Here is a 22,290-nt window from a genome sequence, read left to right on the forward strand (position 1 = left end):
CTCTAAAGAGAACGCTACTGTGTTTGTTTAAACCTCTGTATAACCGGCCTGCGGACCATTTTATACAGACGATTATCTCAATCATTATAGTGTTATAGCAGAAAACGACGAGTTTCCTCTTTCTCTGTACAAAAAGGTGGTGGTGGCAGTGTGAAGGGTTAATTGCGTAATTAACCTGACCCAGTAACAATCGATTCAGGCTGCTAGTGCATCGATTGTGGTCCATTAGCTTGAAAATCATTGTGCAGGGTGCAGCTGGGTGTGGCATTGTTACGCACGTCACATTGCGGTTTTAGATTGGCTAGTCCTTCGGTCACGAGGTCTGGGGTCTGACGCCGCGATCGTGACAGTGGTTACTTCCTGTTATTGGAGCGCTGGTCCTCCGAGTTGATGTGATTTCTAACCGGAGGCTGCTTCATGCCTTTTGGAGCGCATTCTAATGGGTGGGAGTGTTCTTTTGAGGTTTGCTTGTTTTCACTTCCTGTCTGAAGTATGTCTTTTGGTTATTGAAGGGGGGGTGTCCCTCCAAGCTCTATATATATCTAGCTATGCGTCGTGCTGGCCACGCCCCTGACGCGTCTTTTGATGAAATGCGTAGGGTGACGCCACTCTGTGTGACGCCACGCTGTGTGACGTCATCGCGCTTTGGAAGGACAGCGGCCATCTTGTTGGTTTGAAACATTCCTTTTAAATCATGCTGGTTTTTACAGATATTCATGTACATGTAACTTAAATAAATCTACTGGTTTCAATTTTAATACTACACTATGAGTTGACTTCTTTTCCCTATGTGTTCTTTTACCATTTGATGGGAGATTGTACGCCCCTTGAGGGTTAGGGACTGATCTGAATGTACAATATATGTAAAGCGCTGCATAAATTCATGGCGCTATGTAAGTACCTGAAATAAATATATATATATTTTTTTTATTTCAGAGAGGAGAGGAACCTTCCAGGGCTGGATCAGATTCTTGCTGCTCTTAATGTGTTCCTTTCCACCACATCTGTAAACTGCCGAATGCGAGTGTGTAAGTTAGGAGAAGAGATATTCCCGACAATATTGAAGTTGTGGATCCAGCACAGACCTAAAGATACTCTGAAAGATGAGATTGTGGAGTTTTTCCGCCTTATGCTTCACATTCATCATCCAAAAGGAGCTAAGACTACAGAAGAAGGTGCTTAAATAACTTCTATACAAAATACTTCCCTCTAAATGCACATATCTGGCAACATTTTTGCACATTACATTTACAAAGCTGGCTAAGGTAAATCAAAAGTTGAAATACCTTGTAATAATATTCATTTGAAGGACACGTTTGGGATTTTAAAAAAAACAAAAAAAACATCTATACACCTCCATGCTGTAGCATCGGTCTGATGGTTATAGGTAGAACAAAACTAAAATATTTATCATTTGTTTTTTTCTGGGAAATAGAGAATTAAGTAATAATATGTCCCATGTCTATTAATATTACTAATGTGTCTAGTCTGATGCATTTAAGGACATAGGAAGTTTTATCCTGGTATGTACAAAAGTCTGTAGCCCACCCTAAGAGCACTACTCCTGCAACCAGTCTCCATCAGTTTTTTGCTAGTATCCTAGGAGGATGGGCATCACAGCTCTGGTGTGTTAAACAACTAACCTATTTATTACTAGCACTTTTTTATTTTTATTTTTTTCATAGCTTTTCTGTTGCTGCTACAGCTTGTCTAATTACCTTCTGGAAGCCTCCTGTCTTGTCTGTTGGAGGTGACTTATGTTCATACAGTGGGGCAAAAAAGTATTTAGTCAGCCACCAATTGTGCAAGTTCTCCCACTTAAAAAGATGAGAGAGGCCTGTAATTGGCATCATAGGTAGACCTCAACTATGAGAGACAAAATGAGAAAAAAAATCCAGACAATCGCATTGGCTGATTTGGAAAGAATTGATTTGCAAATTATGATGGAAAATAAGTATTTGGTCTCCTACAAACAAGCAAGATTTCTGGCTCTCACAGACCTGTACCTTCTTCTTTAAGAGGCTCCTCTGTCCTGCACTCATTACCTTTATCAATGGCACCTGTTTGAACTTATCAGTATAAAAGACACCTGTCCACAACCTCAAACAGTCACACTCCAAACTCCACTATGGTGAAGACTAAAGAGCTGTCGAAGGACACCAGAAACAAAATTGTAGACCTACACCAGGCTGGGAAGACTGAATCTGCAATAGGCAAGCAGCTTGGTGTGAACAAATCAACTGTGGGAGCAATAATTAGAAAATGGAAGACACACAAGACCACTGATAATCTCCCTCGATCTGGGGCTCCACACAAGATCTCACCCCGTGGGGTCAAAATGATCACAAGAACGGTGAGCAAAAATCCCAGGACCACACGGGGGGACCTAGTGAATGACCTGCAGAGAGCTGGGACCAACGTAACAAAGGCTACCATCAGTAACACACTACCCCCTAGGGACTCAGATCCTGCAGTGCCAGACGTGTCCCCCTGCTTAAGCCAGTACATGTCCGGGCCCGTCTGAAGTTTGCTAGAGAGCATTTGGATGATCCAGAAGAGGATTGGGAGAATGTCATATGGTCAGATGAAACCAAAATAGAACTGTTTGGTAGAAACACAACTCGTCGTGTTTGGAGGAGAGAGAATGCTGAGTTGCGTCCAAAGAACACCATACCTACTGTGAAGCATGGGGGTGGCAACATCATGCTTTGGGGCTGTTTCTCCGCAAAGGGACCAAGACGACTGATCCATGTACAGGACAGAATGAATGGGCCAATGTATCGTAAGATTTTGAGTGCAAACCTCCTTCCATCAGCAAGGACATTGAAGATGAAACGTGGCTGGGTCTTCCAACATGACAATGATCCCAAACATACCGCCCGGGCAACGAAGGAGTGGCTTCGTAAGAAGCATTTCAAGGTCCTGGAGTGGCCTAGCCAGTCTCCGGATCTCAACCCCATAGAAAACCTTTGGAGGGAGTTGAAAGTCCGTGTTGCCCAGCGACAGCCCCAAAACATCACTGCTCTAGAGGAGATCTGCATGGAGGAATGGGCCAACATATTAGCAACAGTGTGTGCCAACCTTGTGAAGACTTACAGGAAACGTTTGACCTCTGTCATTGCCAACAAAGGATATATAACAAAGTATTGAGATGAACTTTTGATATTGACCAAATACTTATTTTCCACCATAATTTGCAAATAAATTCTTTCCAAATCAGCCAATGTGATTGTCTGGATTTGTTTTCTCATTTTGTCTCTCATAGTTGAGGTCTACCTATGATGCCAATTACAGGCCCCTCTCATCTTTTTAAGCGGGAGAACTTGCACAATTGGTGGCTGACAATACTTTTTTGCCCCACTGTATATATGGATAGAGAACTTTAGCTCTGAACTGTGGAGCATTTGATCTGCACGGCCTTCCAGGGCATTGCTTCAGACTCACTCTTGATACTATAATTAAGGATGCTACCAGTGGCATGGTCACCTATCTCCCTCAAAGGAAGAATCCTAAGGAGCAGACCGCAAAGTCTTCCCTCTTTCTGACTGTTAAGAAAAGTCCCCTTGATTTCCTTTTTCCCCACTCCATCAACCTCCTTGTTGATTCCCACTGTGCCTGGTTCTCAGTCTGCATGAAAAGTCTGGTACTTAGTCTGCCTAATCTTTAGACAAGCTTGTCTCTGCATGAAGCTGGGCCTTCATGTTTTTAAAGTTGTGGTGGTTGGGGGAGGTTAGGAGGTTGGATGGTATTTGTTAACCTTTTGTAGATTCTTGACCTACTTGCATCTCTAACATTTGGGTGCAGGAGGTGGTATCACATTGCAACCAACTAGAGTTTCATTACCTACCCCCTCTTCTGTTTCTCACCTAACCTTTCTGTGCCATCAACCTGGTTAGCATATCTCCATCACGCCCTGTCTGGTTTTCTTAATCAAGATGTCCTTCCCCAGTACCTGTTTCCAAATCATTTCAGTGCTTTTAATTCAGCTGGTTTACTGTTCCCAAGGCCACATCTGCCTCGTCTAGGATTGCACCTTCATTTGAACTGAGAAATTCTGCTTGGGATATACCAGATCTGTCATTACCTACTTTCACCAGGGGAAATTTCTGATTTATTTGGCTAATAAGAATGTGTATCTGCTTGCCGCTTCCTTTCCAGCACAAAGTTTCCTGCATATTGCTTTGGGGTCCCTGCACTACCAGTTTGTGGCCCTGCCCTTTGACCTTTAGTCGGCATGCATGTTTCCTTAAGGTGCTAGCCCCACTATTATCTCTTCTGCCCTCTCATGGCATCTTCATTGTGGGATACTTAGATGACCACCTGTTAAGGGAAGAGTTGGTCAGCTTTGTTGCACAGTGTGGTTTTGACTGTCCACACATTACATTGATTCAGGTGGATCCTGACCCTTCAGAAGTTTTCACTGTAACTGACTTGTTTGGAGTATCTTGGTCTAGTTCCAAACATAACCTAGGCCAGAATGTGACTCGTCTGACTCTCTGTTTTTGCATTTGAGGCCTGAGCCTGATGTTAGCCTCTTTTAAGGCAGTCCTGTTTGCCCAGTTTTAATCCAGATCTCAATAAGGCAGCACTCTGTGGACCAGGTTATCCCTGTCTTGGGGATTCAGGGATCTGGATCTAGAATCATGGAAGTCCTTTCTTACTGGCTTTTGTAAGAGCCTCACGAGAAATATCATCCTTACTGTTCAGTTTATTGTTTGCTCCTTCAGTGCTGGAACTCCAGGCCAGAGGGTCATCTGATCTGACTTATTTTGTCAGTGCAGGGGGCTTAGTCATTGTGCAGTTTTCATTTTCCATTCAGCATCCTCGGCAGCATTTAGATATTTCGATAGCATTTAACTATCCTGCACCTCATGTTTGTTCTGCTGTAACTGTGTGGGATCTGAATCTTGTTCTATGTCCGCTTCATGAACTTCTGTTTGATCACTTTAATGACCATCCTTTTTTTGTCTGTCATCCACAAGGTAGTATTTCTTTTTCTCATCACCTCTGGGATGCAAGTGTCTGCTATATCTTCCCAAGAAATTTTTGTGGTTGTTTTTAGGGAGAAGGTGGTATTAAGGCCAGGAGTTCCTTCCTGCATAGGGCATTTTCTGCCTTTTACCTCAACTGGGTCATAGGTTTTCCACCTCTGCCCAGCTTTAGTTCACCCAAAAGAAGATTCCTTAATTGCTTGGGTGTGGCATTCTGATAGTAGGAGGTTATTCTGGACAGGTGTATGTGTGTGTGTGTGTGTGTGTGTGTGTGTGTGTGTGTGTGTGTGTGTGTGTGTGTGTATATATATATATATATATATATATATATATATATATATATAATTTTTTTTTTCTCTTTAACCTATGGCCAATCCTTCTGTAGGTGGCAGTATAAACCACATGTTAATGACTTCTCCTATCTCTCAGTGGCCTCCAAGAAAAGGTTTTTGCAGTCAGTACATAAATCCAATTTTTCTTAGAGTCAACTGGCAGGTGAACCTCTGAGCCTCCTTTTCATATGTTTTCCAGTCCCTCAGTTTTCTTTGTTGTTTACAGACCTCAATAGCTCAAGCAGTGATTCATATCACTAACTCTGTCTCTCTCTGTACAAGCCTGAAGTTTTAGTCCGCCAGGGAGCCTGAAGGCGGTCAAAATATGTTGTGCTGCTTGGATAACCCACGGTGCTCTGGGAATCCTATGTAATTTATGAAATATTTATAAAATATTAATTGCAATATATACACAGTATAGTACCCAAATGTAAAACATAAAATTGGTATATATTATAGTTTTAGTTTTATTTGTTAAGATCAGTTTTGTGTTACCACCTACTCTGAGAGCCCTCCAGCAGCGTCTTTTGTGCCCTTATTCCTGTTAGTTTAGCATCAGAATCATCTTGCTGATCATGGTGGTCTGTGAGTCTTTTATATCCTTAGAAGTGTGCATACTATAAGATATAATAGCTTGTGCAGATAACATTACTATGAGTACCTGCTGTGGAGTTATGGAAAATGTGCGTTGTAAAAACTACAATGCTGGAATTTTGTCTTTAGCACTTAACCATATGATGCTGTCTAAGATAAAACACGGTCTAATCTGTATTGTATGGTTGGAGCTGAACCTTTTTTTTTTTTTTTTTTCAGGTGCTTATGCATTTGAAGCTGAGAGATGGCAGAGAAATTTGTACAATCTGTATGATGCTATGATGAACGAGATTAGTCAGATTGGCAGCAGAGGAAAATACTCTTCAGGATCTCGGAATGTTGCAGTCAAAGAGAGTTTGGTAGAATTGATGGCGGACATTTGTCACCAGGTAATTGCCTTCCAGAAGATATCTAACTTATACTTCTTGTTTACGACAGGGTAGGTATTGAGTTTTGTTGAAAGTTATAAGTTTATGCCCAGCCGAAACGTTTTGTCCTTGTATTTGGGTAAGGATTAGAACCCCTCATGGGTTTTGCTGCCATCCTGACTCTGTTAGAGAGATTTCAGCTCATCTGCCATTCTATCAACAGTGTTTTGTCTGAGAAGAAGTGAGGGGAGCTCTTGAACAACAAAACTGACAGAAAAAAATTATATTTATAATAAAATATGGTAAACCCCTTGCCAGCTTTTTTGCTTCTATCTGTGTACCTAATGCAGAATTTCTCTCACTTCCTGTCCAAAGCTGTTCTCAATGAGACAGTAAAGTGAGGGAATGTCTCTCTAAGACAGCACCAGATAGCAGTCAAAAATATGACAGAAGTACTGATTTCTGTCCACTATAAAAAAAATAAATAATGTTTTTGACTAAATGTACACTTTAATCCCCTATCCGGACATCAAGTCTTCTTTAATGTGGGCTGGACTTTGTGATGTTTCAGCATCTTGTTTTTGTGACATGCAGTATCGTGCAAACAGTGGAATCTGAACACTGTCTACTTTGCTACAATAGGACACCTCACTGGTCAGGAAAGTACTGTTAAAGGATAAGGTAATCTTTTTTGCAGGTAACAAAATTTAAATTTTTTTTATTTTTGTCCAAAGAAGCCTGGAAAGCATTGCACCAGTGATCATTAGATCACTGATGCCATGCCGGTCTCCTGCAAACCTGTCAGAATATCTGCTTGGCGTACTGGATATATGAGCAAGCAGATATACTGACCGAAAGCTTCAATGAACTACCACGGTGCTGCACATCGCCGTGGTAGTTAATTGAAAACTACAACCCGACAGACGCTAAGGCTGTTGGGACTTGTAGGCCGCGCATGGACGTACTATTTTTAAATCTGACAGATAGTACAGGGAAACTTCTCCCTAAACTATATGTCGGGGGGGAGGGGGCGGTCACGGTTGCAGCTATGGGAACATGTTATGTGTTCCACCTAAAAATAGGTGGAACATGTAACATATTCCAAAAGTGAACCTATCCTTTTTTACTGAGAGATTCCTGTTTTGAGACCTCTGACTGAAGTTTGGGAAGATTACACTTCTGTTGTGATGCTGCATGAACCAAATTTAAACTTAGAAGCAGTCATTTAGTTCACTCAGCAGGTATAAGAGGATAGGTGACTATGCATTGCTTTTCTGAAACGATACTGGTGGGAATTCAATAAAGCTGTTGTGCCACTTTTCTCACATTAATCTTTTTTGTTAATATATTGTACCAGAGGCATGAAGTATGTGTGGCACTTCTGGTTCTGACAGCAACTCGTGCACTAAATTCAGGTAGTTCTAAAATGCGACACTTTTCCATTATGTTGCATTGAATACGTCACTTTTACATTTTGTCACACTAAATGCGCCAAATGTAAAAGTGGATCTAATTAAGACCAACTCCTTTTTTGGTGTACAGAGAAAAACTGGCTCAGACGGATTTTGTGAAAGTGTCTTGTGTGCATTCTAAAAGTGACGCAGCAATTGCCAAATTCAAGTACAAGTTCTAGACAGGTGCATGAGTTTGGCGCATTCTGCATGACTTTTAGAACAAAACAGAGACACTTTTGCAAAATCTGTGTGAGTTCCAGGGACTGTTTAAAAATCTGGATGTTTCACAGCTTGGAGACCTTTTTTGTATTTGCAGAGAAAGGTGTTTCTTGGGCCCTCAAAACTTGTACTTGTAATTAAGACCATCATTAGCTTTCTTTACTATTTATAAGTTTTATATTTGTGTATAAATGAGAAGGCTGCTTACTATTTATCATTTGGTTTATGGCCTACAGACGCACCATCAGATGTGAAGGTCTTTTTATCTGTTCTCTTGACAGCATTGTCAGTATTGTAAAGGCACTTTGGGTGGTGTGTTTCTTTGTAGGAGAGTGGCGATCCTTTGTGGTGGAATTAATGTACGTGCATTACATTAGGGTGCCCTACTCATTTGAATTGGCTGCCAAATGCACAACAGCTCTTAAATCATATCTGTTGCTTTTTAACAACAGACGTTAGTGCAATACTATACGTTTTGGTTTACTGCAACACAAGTGTGTTGTGGAGGTGGCTTTCAAAAATCTTGATATTTAAAGTGATGCTAAACACATACTGTTTAATTTACATTGTTCCTTCTATTTCTCTATGTCGATGTTGGAACTGTAATTACTTTAATTAAAAATAAAACATCTAAGTACCTTTTTCCTGTTCGATATACAGCTGTCAAATGACCCAGCTCTTCCCCAGCCTATTTGTAGGCAAACATAAGCAGGGGGAGCTTCTAGTCATCTGCTGCTGGTCACATGTTCAAAAAAAAAAAAACAGCCTTTGGAATACAGAGTAAAAATAAATAACATCAATAAACTATTTTAACCACTTGCCCTCCTGAGGATTTACCCTCCTTCCTGACCAGGCCATTTTTTTGCGTTACAGCGCTGTGTTACTCTGACAATTGCGCGGTCATGTGATGCTGCACCCAAATGAAATTTCGTCCTTTTTTCCCCACAAATTGAGCTTTTTTTTTGGTGGTATTTGATCGCCTGTATGGTTTTTTTGGGGTTTTTTTTGTGCTATTTAAAAAAAAAAAAAGACCGACAATTTTGAGAAAAAAAACTGTATTTTTGAATTTTTGCTATTAAACATGTCCAGTAAAAATTTTTTTAAAAATCTAATTTCGTCATAAATTTAGTCCAAAATGTATTCTGCTAAAAAAAAATCCAATACGAGTAAATTGGTTTACATGAAAGTTATAGCGTTTGCAAATGGCGGTATATACACTGGGATTTTTTAATTTTATTTTTACTAGTAATGGTGGCGATCAGCGACTTATAGCATGACTGCGGAGGTCATTCTGACACTGGGAGGAACTGACTTGGTGTCACTGACATCCCCAGTGAAAACAATACAGTGATCAGTGCTAACAAAAAGCACTGACACAGTACTAATGACATTGGGCAGGAAGGGGTTAACATGAGGGGCGATTAAAGGGTTAACTGTGTGCTGGGAGTGTTTTGCTATGGGGCGGTGTCTGTGTGCTTCACTGTAATCACACTGCTTTGGATGGCTGTGTTGTGCACAGCCATCCAAAGCAGTGTGCCCGAGCTGATCGGGAGGAGAAATGTTAGTAAACAAAACAGTTCTCCTTCCCATCAGAGATCCTTGGAAATCACTGGGCGCCAGCGAGTAATCACCGGCCGGAACCCGGTGATTGACAGCTGCGACCACAAATGGCACGTGCCCCCTTCCCGGAAATGCGAAATCACGTGTATGTATACTTGATTTTGCACACCCATGCCGCCCTGTAGCAGTATTTTTGCTATAGGGCAGTCGGGAAGCTGTTAAGTTGTCATACCAATATATATTTTAAAACAAATTTTTATTTTTTTTGGCAATAACATGGTGTGGGTGGATTTAGAATAAGAGGGAGGTGAAGCCTTCATCAATCTACATGTAATATCCCGCCCCTGTTGTGTTTAGCTTGTTAGTGGGCAAGAAGGAGGAGAAAGGCAATGGGCTGTCATATACCACTGTGTATACGCCCACATGTGTAACTCTATAGTCACATGGGCAGCTCAGATGTGATAAGGAGGAAATACTCAGCATAGAAACTCACTGAAAACTGAGCACGTGCAGAGCTGCCAACACTGCTTTGCAAAATCCCTAGCAGAGTTGGGGACTTGGACAGAAGGGGAGATGGAAAAAAGCAGAATACAGTAAACGAATCTCATACTGACTGCATGAGTATGAGAAGCATGTAATACAGCAGTTATTGATAGTTTTTTATGATTTATTCCTGTATTACAGATTCTCTGTTTAACTGTATGGATGATATACCTGTCTCTCCTTTCTTGGTTAGCTCTTCACAGAAAACACTCATATTTTGGAAATCACTCAGGCTGCGTTCGCTGTGACCCAGAGGGATCCATCTGCAAGTATGGTCCCAAACAAGCGTCGAAAGATTGAATTGGGCTGGGAAGTGATCCGTGAAAAACTTCAAAGATCAGAAAATGATTTTGATGTGATTCCATGGTAATAATACAGGATTTGTACAGATGTTGAAACAGATAAGTGAGGTTTTGATGGTTCAGGTGAATATGTAAATTCTGTAATTGCAAATTATGTACTGAATATTATGGACAAACAATGACAGCATTTCAGGTATGTTATGTAGGTTGTGGTGGGACATGCTGGGGAAATTGAACTTTGCTATAGTTTATTTTACTGCTTTCACTGTTGTTATTCATTGAAGGTTAATATAGACAAAATGTTCTATATGACAGAATGAGGTCTTCCAATCTAGACTTTTATTTTAATGGATTCCTGCTATATATTTCAGTTTTCAATCCTTTGCTGCCATAGTGGCATGTAAATCCTAAGCACCTATTATACATAGGTTTGCACCGATAACGGTATTGGTGCCGAGACCGAGTATTTGCACAAGTACCTGTACTTGTGCAAATGCTCCTGATACCTGGTACAAAATTAATTGTCTCAAATTGCACTGCAAAGTATTGCATGTGATTTGAACAGGAATGCACTGTCATTCCTGTCCGAATCACATGCAATTTCTCTGTGGGTGCAATGCGATTTGCAGTACAATATGAGGCATACAGAATGAATGGAAACAGGGAAACTGCATGTGATTTGGACAGAACCGCATTCTTGTTCAAATCACAGACAAAAGAGAGCACACAGGCTCCTAGTGCAGCCAGTAATCTTTATTAAGTAAGTATAACAAAAGTAAAGTTGCCTTCACAATTGTAGCTGTATATAAGGCATATCATCCCATGTATTGACATCGCTGTCATACTCCAAGCCCTCAGTGGGCTGGAGGAGCACCCCTGACTGCTCGGCGGCGGGCGGCCAAACTGTCATCCAGGCATCGAGGAGACTTTCACAGCACAATGTCAACACATGGGATGTTATGCCTTATATACACCTATAATTGTTGGTGCAAGTTTACTTGTGTTATACTTATTTAGTAAAGGTTACTGGCTTCACTAGGAACCTGTGCTCTCTCTTCCTTTTTGTCTGTGATTTGAACAGGAATGTGGTCCTGTCCAAATCACAAGCAGTTTCACTGCAGGTGTGGTGCGATTTGCAGTGCGCTTTGAGCCATTCATTTTGTATGGGTTCAAATAGTACTGCAAAGGTATCAGTACTCGGTATCGGTAAATACTTGACCGAAAGAACTGTTATCTGTGCAACCCTAATTACGTGTTGAGTAAAGTTATGTAACTGTGGCAGGGTTGCAGAAAATTCCTATATTTATACTAAGGGCTCTCCATAAATGCAAAGACTGCATCTCAAAATATATATGGGGCATTTAAATGAACTGGCATTCACTGTCAAGTGACAGGTGGTTGAAATGCTAGTTCACATACTGTATGTGTGTGGTGTTTTTAAGTAGCAGTAAACAAGCTTTGGTATTTTTACCTTTTGTGAGTTAGCAACAGTACTTGTTGCTCTTATGTTTTCTTTTTTTTTTTTTTGTTATGCATTTGTTTTTGTAAGCTTTCAATACATTTTGGTACATGTGTATTTTTCTGTACTACTTGAAAGTTTTTTTCAATAAACTCAGATTGAACATAAATAGCAAATAACCTATTAAGAGATTATATACAATATCACAAATTGTTATAATATCTTGGTCTCAAAGTGTCAGGGCAAATCCCTTTGAAGACCCTTTAAATACAGCAAATTTTCTGTTAACCTTATAGTAATGCACTTGTCTCAAAATTTTCTGTTGTGGACTAAAAAAAGCAGTTTTTAGTGGACTAAATGGTGTCAGCCCTGCCAAGTTGTCATTAGTTAAACTGCTCAAACCCACCTACTTCATTTTTACAACATAGACCGTTTTTTTTTTATGTAGTCCAAGTTAGGGACTAGCAGGGCTAATTAGACTCCCAACAAAAAGGTGGAACAGGACAGCTCTGAATTTTTGATGACATCAACAGACATAACAGAATGATATATTTACTAGACCAAAAAGTAGCAAATAGGAGTAGTTCATCGTTAGGCTTTACATAATACTTTAGGAAAACTATTGATATTACATTATTGGTTAGTGTTTTTAAATTATTTGATCTGGTAAGACCTTTTTTCCACAAGCTTGTTAAACACTAAATAATTTGTGTGAATATATAGAATTTGTTTTGTATATTGTTTTTTTAAATATTAGTAGGAACTACTGGCAAACACCTAAGTACAATATGAAAACACATTTACAGTATATTTTTACATTTTGTTGCCTTTTACCAGAGTTGTAATAAAATAAAGATAATTCAGTACAATGTGGATTGAATACAGAGGTTTATTAGAAAAGCAATACACATTCCATACATCTGGAAGCAGTAAAAGTCCAGGCCTGGGATAAATATAGTCTCCCTCCCTCCTTGAGATCAGCATGCTACTGATATTGTGTAGCTGAAACAAAATCATGTAGACATCTAAAATGATATTTGAACTTTTTTTTTTCACCTGCCAAAAGATATATCATTATTTTAAAAACCCTTGTGATTCACATTCTTGTGCCACACAACACAGCCAAGCAAATGAAAAACCTATTTACACCCAGTTGTCCTCCAGGACAGCCCCTGAGATATGGCTCCTTCTCCTTGTGAGCAGGAAACACTTCTTTTAGTATAACAAAAGGACCCTCTGGCATACCCCCAGTTATTGTGCTTCCTCCAGCCGTAGGAGATGCGTTGCCTATGTTAAGGAACCTTATGTTTGTTTGTTGGTAGTGAGAGGGGCCACAGCTTAGTGCTTGTCGGAATGAGTGAGTGGATTAGAGGAGGTGGAATTCTTATTTTCCCCCTTTTTACTCCCTTCTCGGGTTGGCAGACAACCTCCTTACAGAAGGAGCTTTCTGCAGCCATCTTCCTCATTTTCTGATACCTGGTAAGGGTATGGTGTTGAAGATATGTTAATGGCTGGCGTGAGATTCCTGGTTCTTCTCAACTGCCGAAAGCTTGCAGTCAGCCACAATCGAGTCCCGGAACAGGGATGCGGATGTACCTCATCACAATACACTGTAGTCATTGGTTCCAGACCTCGTGGGCGCAGGAGGAAGGGGCAGGGCCTGTCTGGCATCTATTTAGTCACAATCTATATCCTAGCAGAGGCTGAAGGACGGTGCAGAGAGGAGGACCATGGACTCAGTCACCCAACAAGCTCAGGGGGAGTCTCAGCCTCCTGGTACATGTCTTTGTTGAAGCTTGCTTTTCCTAGTGGTGACTTTCTGGTGGATGGGATCTCCTTGCAAGAGGAAGGGGTCTTCCTGTTATCTTTGCATGCTGTGTTTGTCTCAGTTCTGCTTTGCAGTGTAGCTGGTTGTACTTCCTCTCTGGCATTTACACAAAAAAAACACTGATAGAGGAAAAGCAGCATTTGCAAAGAAAAAAAGTTGTTCTACCAAATTGAGTTCTTCCTGGAAAACACCTCATTGTCGCAGCTGTGTCAGTAGTTTGGTTAAGGATGTGTCTGCCTTAGCGTGTAACAACCTGCTGACCACAGTCAAAGAGGAATTAGCGGCCACTTGTCATATGTTTAGAACTTTGTTGAGTGATTCACAGAAGCCTTCTATGGTGTCTACTCCCTCCGGTTATTGCCTTATGTCCCTTGCCAAGACCCTTGACAGAGGCCTCACAAAGGGAAGATTACAGAGTAGAGATTCGTGAATCTGAGGGCTTGGTTTCTGAATCAGATTATGATCACAACCCAGAAGAAGGAATGTCTAGTTCTTCAAGATAAAAGTTGTCATTGGAGGAAGTGGATAATCTTCTTAGAGCCATTTATGACACTTTGGACATGAAAGAAGAAAAAGCGCAGTTGAGCAAACATGATTTGATGTCTTGAGGGCTTCAAAAGAAAAGATCTAGAGTATTCCAGTACATCAAGTCCTCTCCGAAGCCATTTTTAAGGAGCTGGTAACACCAGAAGGAAAGCTTTCTCTTTCTAACTCCCTTTAGAGAAGATTCACTTTCGATGAGGATCCAGCTAGGGTATGGAACAAACGGTCCAAGCTTGACGATCCGCTGCCCAAGGTCTTAAAAAAAAATCAGACCTAGCTTTTGAAGATATGGGAGCATTAAAGGTTCCCATAGATAATAGGGCCTGTGATGCAGCTGTGGCAGACTTAAAACCTGCACTAGCTATTACATGTTCAGCTTGAAACATGGAATTTTGGCTTTCCCAGCTCAAAACACATTTGGAGTCGGGTATCCCAAGAAAACAGGATTTCGCTTCACTTCCCACATTATTTACTGCACTTAAATACATGGCGAACACTTCAGCAGAAGCAGTTAGAAACTCTGCAAAAACCTCAGCACTGATTTAGTTCAGCCCGTAGGTCTCTCTGGTTGAAGACCTGGGTGGGAGATGTCTCTTCAAAATTACAGTTGTGTAATTTACCGTTCACACAGGACTTGGTCTTTTGCTCAGGTTTGCAGGATGCCTTAGAATGTTCAGTGGATGGAAAGAAAAGCTTCCCTGAGAAGAAGAAAATACATTTTAGGAATAATTTTTTTTATGACTGAGAGCATCAACAAGCAGGAGACAAGAAAGGACCACATAAACAGTGGTCGGGGCATAAGGAAAATGGAAGGTCAGGAATCATTTTCAATCCTCCTGACAAATCTGCCAAAACGCACTGACTATAGAACAGTGGGGGGGGGGGGAGACTGAGGGACTTCATTCCACAATGGAGAGAAATAACCTCCAACACTTTTGTGCTGATGCAAGTGGAAGATGGTTACACTCTAGAATTCGATTATCAACTTCCTGAAAATTTTAATAACAGGTTTGCCAAGGGACCCAGAAAAGGTAAAAGTATTGCCAGCCTTAATAGGAGAATTGGTAGATCAAAGAGTGTTAATTCAAGTCCCCCACAAGGGACAAGGAAAGGGGTTTTATTTGCACATCTTTGTAATAAAAAAATCCCTCAGGGAAATGTGACCTGATCTCGAATATCAGACCCCTGAACCAAGCGGTAGGGTACAAGACGTTGAGAATGGAATCAATTTTTTCAATCTGAGCAATTCTTCAACACAATTGCTTCATGGCAAAGTTGGACCTTCAAGACACATACTGTACTTCATATACCAATTCAGAAGGAGTCACAGAAATTTCTACACCTAGCCCTCAGGATAGGCTCAACAGTCCATCACTTTCAATGCTGAGCATTGCCATTTGGGCTTTCCTTGGCCCTGAGGATTTTTCCACGGTTTTGGCAGTAGCCCTAGCGCCATTGAGTCTCCTAGGGGTGACAGTGATTCCCTATATAGACAACCTCTTAATAACAGCAACAGAGGATCATTAAAAAAAAGATATTCTTATTGTTCAGTAATGGCTGACCGAATTTGGGTTGGTTTATAAACCTGAAGAAATCCAACCTAGTACCTTCACAGAGAGTTCCTTTTTTGGAATACATCCTGGATTTCACCAATCAAAGGGTGTTCTTTCCAGAGGACAATATCCAGAAAATCTCCAATCTGGTGTCTCAGATCCTTCAAACAGTGTTATTCAGGAACATTAAGTCCATTCTGGGGTTTATGATAACAACCTTTACAGTGGTGCAATGGGCCAAGTTACATCAAAAACCCCTGCAGAGATTTATGTTGCAGCATTGGGATGGGAGGGTGGAGTCACTAGATTCACAGATATTGCTTCCTCACACAGTAAATAGGTCACTCTGGTGGTGGAGAACCAAAAATATCTGGAAGTGGGGCTGTTATGGAGATGGCCAATTTGTGTGAGAATAACAACTGATACCAGCACCTGGGTCTGAGGAGTATGCTTGTAGGGCAAGCTGATTTAGAGTCAGTTGTCTTCCCAAGAAAGGAATAATTCTTCGAACCGGAGGGAAGTTTGTGCAGTGGCAAAGAACCGGCAAACCATGTCTTGGCGAATGTTTGGAATTGTCATTCGTTCAGTCAAGGAAAAGTGTTCCTCCACCCACAGGTGTTCAAGGACCTAATTGAAGTTTGTGGTCAGCCAGATGTGGATTTGTTTTTGACAAAGAAAAATAGAAAGACAAAGCTTTTCTTTTCTCTAGCACAGGAGAAGGCATCTTTAGGGATAAATGCACTGCATAACCCCTGGGATTTTTCATCTGTGCTCTGCTTTCCCTCCCATAGAACTCCTCTCTCAAGTGCTACAGAAATTCATGCAAGAGGAAACAAATCTTATACTCCTATCACCCTATTGGCCAAAACCGTCATGGTTTACTCTTCTTCACTCTGGCGAGTTCTACACCCTGGATTCTGCCTCTCGGGCACTATCTTGTGACCCAGGGCCAACTTCTTCATCCTTAGCTGGAAAGACTATGATTGTCGGCCTGGTTATTAAAGAATACATCCTAAAGAATATGGTAATCTCAGAAAAGGTACTACTACTACTCTTTGCTGGACAGTCATAAACCAGTAACCAGAACAATCTAAAGGAAGGTTTGGAGAAAATTTAATTCTTTGCTTAAAGACCACGGGAAAGACGGTTACTATTCCTGACATTCAGGAATTTTTACAGGATGGAGCAGATAAGAAGTTAGCTCTATACACTTTAAAGGTACAGACAGCTGCACTCAGTGTATATCCGCAGGATTCTCTTCAAGAAAACCCATTAATCCAAAGAGCTTGCAAAGCTATTTTCAGCTGAAGACCTGTCAAGTTGGCAGCTTGTCCAAGTTGGGATCTGCAGGTTGTATTAAAAGGCCTTTGCAATTTCCCTTTTGAACTTATTACAAAGGCCAGCATCAAGTTTCTATCTTTGAAAGTAGTGTTTTTGGTGGCTACTACAACAGCTCAAAGAATTAGCCAGCTCCAAGCCTTTTTCAATTAAATAACTTCTTTTTTCAGTTCCAGAGGATTCTATAGTACTGAGAACTGATCCAGGTTTTTTTATCAAAAGTTTCTTCGAAGTTTCACTGGACTCAGGACATTGTAATATCCTTGTTCTGCCAGAACCCTTCTAATGACGAGAAACAGTTTAGCACCCTAGATGTGTAAGGCGTTGTGTCTGGAATTACGTAGAAAAGACTAAACAGGTATGTTCTTCACAAGTGCTTTTTGTGTTGTATGCAGGGGACAAAAAAGGAAGACAAGCTTCTATGCCTACCTTGAAAAGGTGAATAAAGCAAGCCATCTCCGAAGCATTTAAATCAATAAAGGAAATTCCACCTGCATGGTGTAATGTATACTCTACAAGAGCATTATCCACTTTGTGGGCAGAGAGAGCTGGGGCCATCTCGGAGCAAATTTGTATAGCGGTAACCTGGCCTTCATTTTCAGCCTTTGTGTGCAATTGCCGTATAGACCTAATGGCTAGTGGGCACCTGGCATTTGGATGGAAGGTTCTTCAAGCAGTGGTCCCCCCCCTCCTAAGTAAGTAGGTTCTCGGTTATCATCTCAGGGGCTGTCCTGAGAGACGACTGGGGGGAATGCTGGTGTTACACTTCTCCAGGAGTCTTCCAGGACAGCCAGCTTCCCACCCATTTGTTATGTTCATTTATATTGTGTTTCCTGCCTACAAGGAGTATATCTCAGGGGCTGTCCTGGAAAAAGAGTCACTTATTAGTCTATCTTTGGCTTTCCTGATTCCATTTTAAAGAGGTATTAAACCCCAAACAAAAAATGTATTATAATGCAGCTTACCAATCATTGGATGTGGTGGCTGCATTAGTTTTCTTTTTTTTTGGCTATTTTCCCTCTGTTTTCACCTGGTTATCTGTCCAGTAAGACACCAATCTGGAGGAATGAGCCAGGACACAGCAGACATCAGCAATATCAGTCTTGAAGGGGAGGGGGGGGGGGTGCTTTTACTTGTGTTAGCAGATTTGAATACATTTTTGGTTTTAATACTGCTTTAATGCTTTCTGTGTCATCTCTCTTACTGCAGCCTGCATGTTGGCCAGTGTATCAAAACCATCACACTGCCAATGTGATACCAGTGACACAGAATACTGCAAAGTTGCAATAGGAAATAAGGGTGTCATGTAATGTGACAAGAATGATTAAAATAAATTTGGTTGAAATTAGAAATCTTTTGACAATTGCATACAGTATATTTATTTCACCTGTGTATTTGCAGGTTTTCTTGCGGTTCTGCCTTTGTTTGCGTTAATATTTTCTTTTTTTTTTTTTCTTGTTTATACCTTCAGGTTACAGATTGTAGCTTGCTTAATAGCACGTCACGCAGACAGCCTTCCAAGTAGCGAATTGACTCTACTACTAACCATTCTTCACCAGTTGCTGTCGCAGCAGAGACGAGGGGAGCGTGCAACCTTTGTACTGAGGTGTCTGAAGGAAGTGGCAATATGCCAGATGCAGAAAAAAGATGTGAATATGGCCCCAAAGTCTGATCTTCATAAACTCTGGACTAAAATTTGGGCAGCAACTATGCGCAGCATTAGCTCCCAACAGACGGAGCCTGAAAGCTTTGCCTTGTTAGGGGTCATCTTACAAGGGGGGCTAGTATCTGCAGACAGAGACTTCTGGAAAATCTTCTCAGGATCTGCTGGAAAACCCTCCAGGTAAGGTGTATGTATATATTGCCAAAAGTATTGGGACACCCCTCCAAATCGTTGGATTTAGGTGTTTCAATCACCTTCATGGCCACAGGTGTATAAAATCAAGCATGTAGGCATACAGAATGCTTCTGCAAACATTTGTGAAAGAATGGGTTGCTCTCAGGAGCTCAGTGAATTCAAACGTGGTACCGTGATAGATTGTCACCTGTGCAATAAGTCCATCCGTGAAATTTCCTTAATGAAACTTATATATATACTTGTGAGCTACTATGATGAGAGTCTAAGATATTCCAATTGATTGTCTATATAAAGTGACGAACAAAATGTAATACACCTGTGGTTCACTGGCACTCACACCAACTCATTAAACAGTGTTCTGTGACTAAAAAATAAATATACTAATAGTGCCGTGCTACTTCGTGAACATTGGGCAGAGAACAGAAGTTTACTGACTGCTGTGTGATCTGGCTGGAAAAAGATAAGGCACCATGGTTTCTTTTTCTCTTATGTTATCCATCCGTGATACACTGGAGATAGATTGATACAGGAGGAAGGAGACCCCTGGAGGGAAAAAAAGGGAGATATCTATCCATCCATCCATTCCTGACAAGCATCAGTCACATTCACTGCAGAGACCCCAGGTGGATTAAGATCCAATTACAACCATCTATTTGCCATTCGGAAAATTCCATACAGGAGGATTAATCAGTCCTGTAAGGACAAAAAGCCAGTTTTGCCTATTTAGGTAGGCAAAACTTAAGGTGAGCGCATATTAAGACCACACTGCACTTGGATTGCGGGAGTAGTATTTCACCATTGCAATTTACATTGGAAGAGGACTTTGATGTGCATATATTTATTGATTTTTGCTCACCATTCGATTTCACAAATGATTACAAGCAGTCATGTTTTATCAATTTCATATGATGTTTTCGGCAATAGATGATCAATTCCTGCATCATATATTATATTTTATATGTTATATTTTATTGTTTAATTTTCATTTATTTATTTTGTTTATCAATTGATTTGGAAATCATAACACAAATTATTATAGATAATTTATATAGGAGCGCGGCACTATTAGTATATTTATCGTGAAATTTCCTTGCTACTAAATATTCCACAGTCAACTGTTAGTGGTATTATAACAAAGTGGAAGCAACTGGGAACAACAGCAACTCAGCCAGGAAGTGGTAGACAGAGCGGGGTCAGCGCATGCTGAAGCGCACGGTGTGCAGAAGTCTCTAACTCTGCAGAGTCAATAGCTAGGACCTCACAACTTTGTGTGGCTTTCAGATTAGCACAACAGCAGTGTATAGAGAGCTTAATGGAATGGGTTTCCATGGGCGAGCAACTGCATCCAAGCCTTACATCACTAGGTGCAATGCAAAGCGTCGGATGCAGTGGTGTAAAACACGCCGTCACTGGACTGTAGAGCAGTGGAATTGTGTTCTTTGGAGTGATGAATTACGCTTCTCTAACAATCTGATGGATTTGTCTGGGTTTGGCGGTTACTAGGAGAATGGCACTTGCCTGACTGCATTGTTGCAAGCAACAAAGTTTGGTGAAGGGGGGATTATGGTGTGGGGTTTTTCAGGTGTTGGGCTTGGCCCCTTAGTTCCAGTGAAGGGAACTCTTAAGGTGTCAGCATACCAAGACATGTTTGACAATTTCATGCTCCCAAATTTATGGGAACAGTTTGGGGATGGCCCCTTCCTGTTCCAACATGACTGAGCACCAGTGCACAAAGCAAGGTAAAGACATGGATAAGTAAGTTTGGGGTGGAGGAACTTGACTGGCCTGACCTCAACCCGATAGAACACCTTTGGGTTGAATTAGAGTGGAGACTGCGAGCCAGGCCTTCCCGTCCAACTTCAATGCCTGACTTCACAAATGCTCTTCTGGAATAATGGTCAAACATTCCTATAGACACACTCCTAAACCTTGTGGACAGCTTTCCCAGAAGAGTTGAAGCTGGTATAACTGTAAAGGGTGGGCCAACTCAATATTGAACCCTATGGACTAAGACTGGGATGCCATTAAAGTTCATGTGCGTGTAAAGGCAGGCGTCCCAATACTTTTGGCAATATAATGTGTATGTGTGTATGTATGGCTTAAGTAGTTGTGTTGTGTTTCTGCTTCTAACTTGTCATATGGTACACTGGCCATTACCTGCAGAAAGCTATTCAAAATGTTAGTTTTTTTAAGTGAAACTAAACTTGCCTACTGCAGGGGTGTTGGGGCATTTGCCTTAATTTGCTACCATTGCCATCTTCTCTGGCACTAGACTGTCATCGGTGGTCATTGGGTGGCCACTGACAATAAATCTCTTTTCTCTGAAGTTACATTGTGCCAGCACCCAGCTTCAGTGTCAGCATCTCATAGATGCCTGGAGTTTGGTGGGAGGATACACTTATGTGTGTTGCAGGCATTTGCCTGTAAAGCCTGTAGGGGAAACATTTAGTACCTTACCCACAGCGCTTAGGGGAGGGCGATCTTTGGGAAAAACTCATTTAGCTTCTGCACTGTATTGGCACGGCTTTCTCATGAGGTTCTGGGTACTCTGTATTCCCTGCAATCTTATTGGAAGTACAGTGGTTCAAAGTTGGGGGCAAGGTAAATATATTTACTAACCTTTTTTTTTTATTTCCATGGGGTTTTGTGTTTGTGTGTTTTTTGTTTTTTTTTTCGTTTTTACTGCAGCTGTTTGGCATGGGGATGTGTGAAAAAGCGTACCTTTGGTAGCACAAGGTTCACTTAATTTTGTGTCTTTTTGATGTTATTAAATCGGCTGTGTGTCTTTGTTACTCATAGGATAATACAGCAAGGATATGTTTATATGTAACTGCTTTTACGAATCCCGTTCTGTTACTTTTGTATTGACAGAGAAAGTAATGTTTTTATGTTAGTAACTTTACATTAATAATCTTTTAACCACTTGCCGCCCTGCCACTGCATATATACGTGTGCAGGGCGGCACTGGGGCTCAAAAGCACGTTTTAAAACGGTCTCCGTGCTCTGCACGTTTTCGCGGGCAGGGGGCGCGTGCGCGCGCTCCCGCCGACCCGCGGGTGACACCATTTGATCCCGGAGGGATCAATAATTCAATTTCAGCCAGTGATATCTGGCTGAAATCAGATGATCGCTCCCTGTCCTATCCTGTCCTGTGTTGACATTTACACAGGACAGGATATGATGTCATTCTTCTCTGCCTGGACACATTCCGTTCCAGACAGAGAAGAAGACATACAAATTGTGAGTAAAACAGCACATACCCACAGTTAGAACACTCTAGGACACATTTAACCCCCTGATTGCCCCCCCCAGTTAACCCCTTCACTGCCCTGTCACCAGTGTCACTGA

The 22,290-nt window shown here is 41.2% G+C and overlaps 1 protein-coding gene across 1 annotated transcript in view; it reads left to right on the forward strand.

The window, feature by feature from the left end:
• Nucleotides 1–22,290, forward strand: part of ATM (ATM serine/threonine kinase) — a 194,638-nt gene that overhangs the window by 25,261 nt on the left and 147,087 nt on the right. Inside the window, exons 6-9 of the mRNA XM_089691116.1 lie at nt 937–1,175; nt 6,137–6,306; nt 10,255–10,427; nt 18,556–18,927. Of these exons, the coding sequence (XP_089547242.1) occupies nt 937–1,175; nt 6,137–6,306; nt 10,255–10,427; nt 18,556–18,927 (954 nt within the window). The remainder of the gene's footprint in view (nt 1–936; nt 1,176–6,136; nt 6,307–10,254; nt 10,428–18,555; nt 18,928–22,290) is intronic.

Source organism: Staurois parvus, unplaced genomic scaffold, assembly GCF_062004578.1.
Source record: "Staurois parvus isolate SC_StPar_1 unplaced genomic scaffold, SC_StPar_1.0 ptg000550l, whole genome shotgun sequence".
Lineage (NCBI taxonomy): Eukaryota > Metazoa > Chordata > Amphibia > Anura > Ranidae > Staurois > Staurois parvus.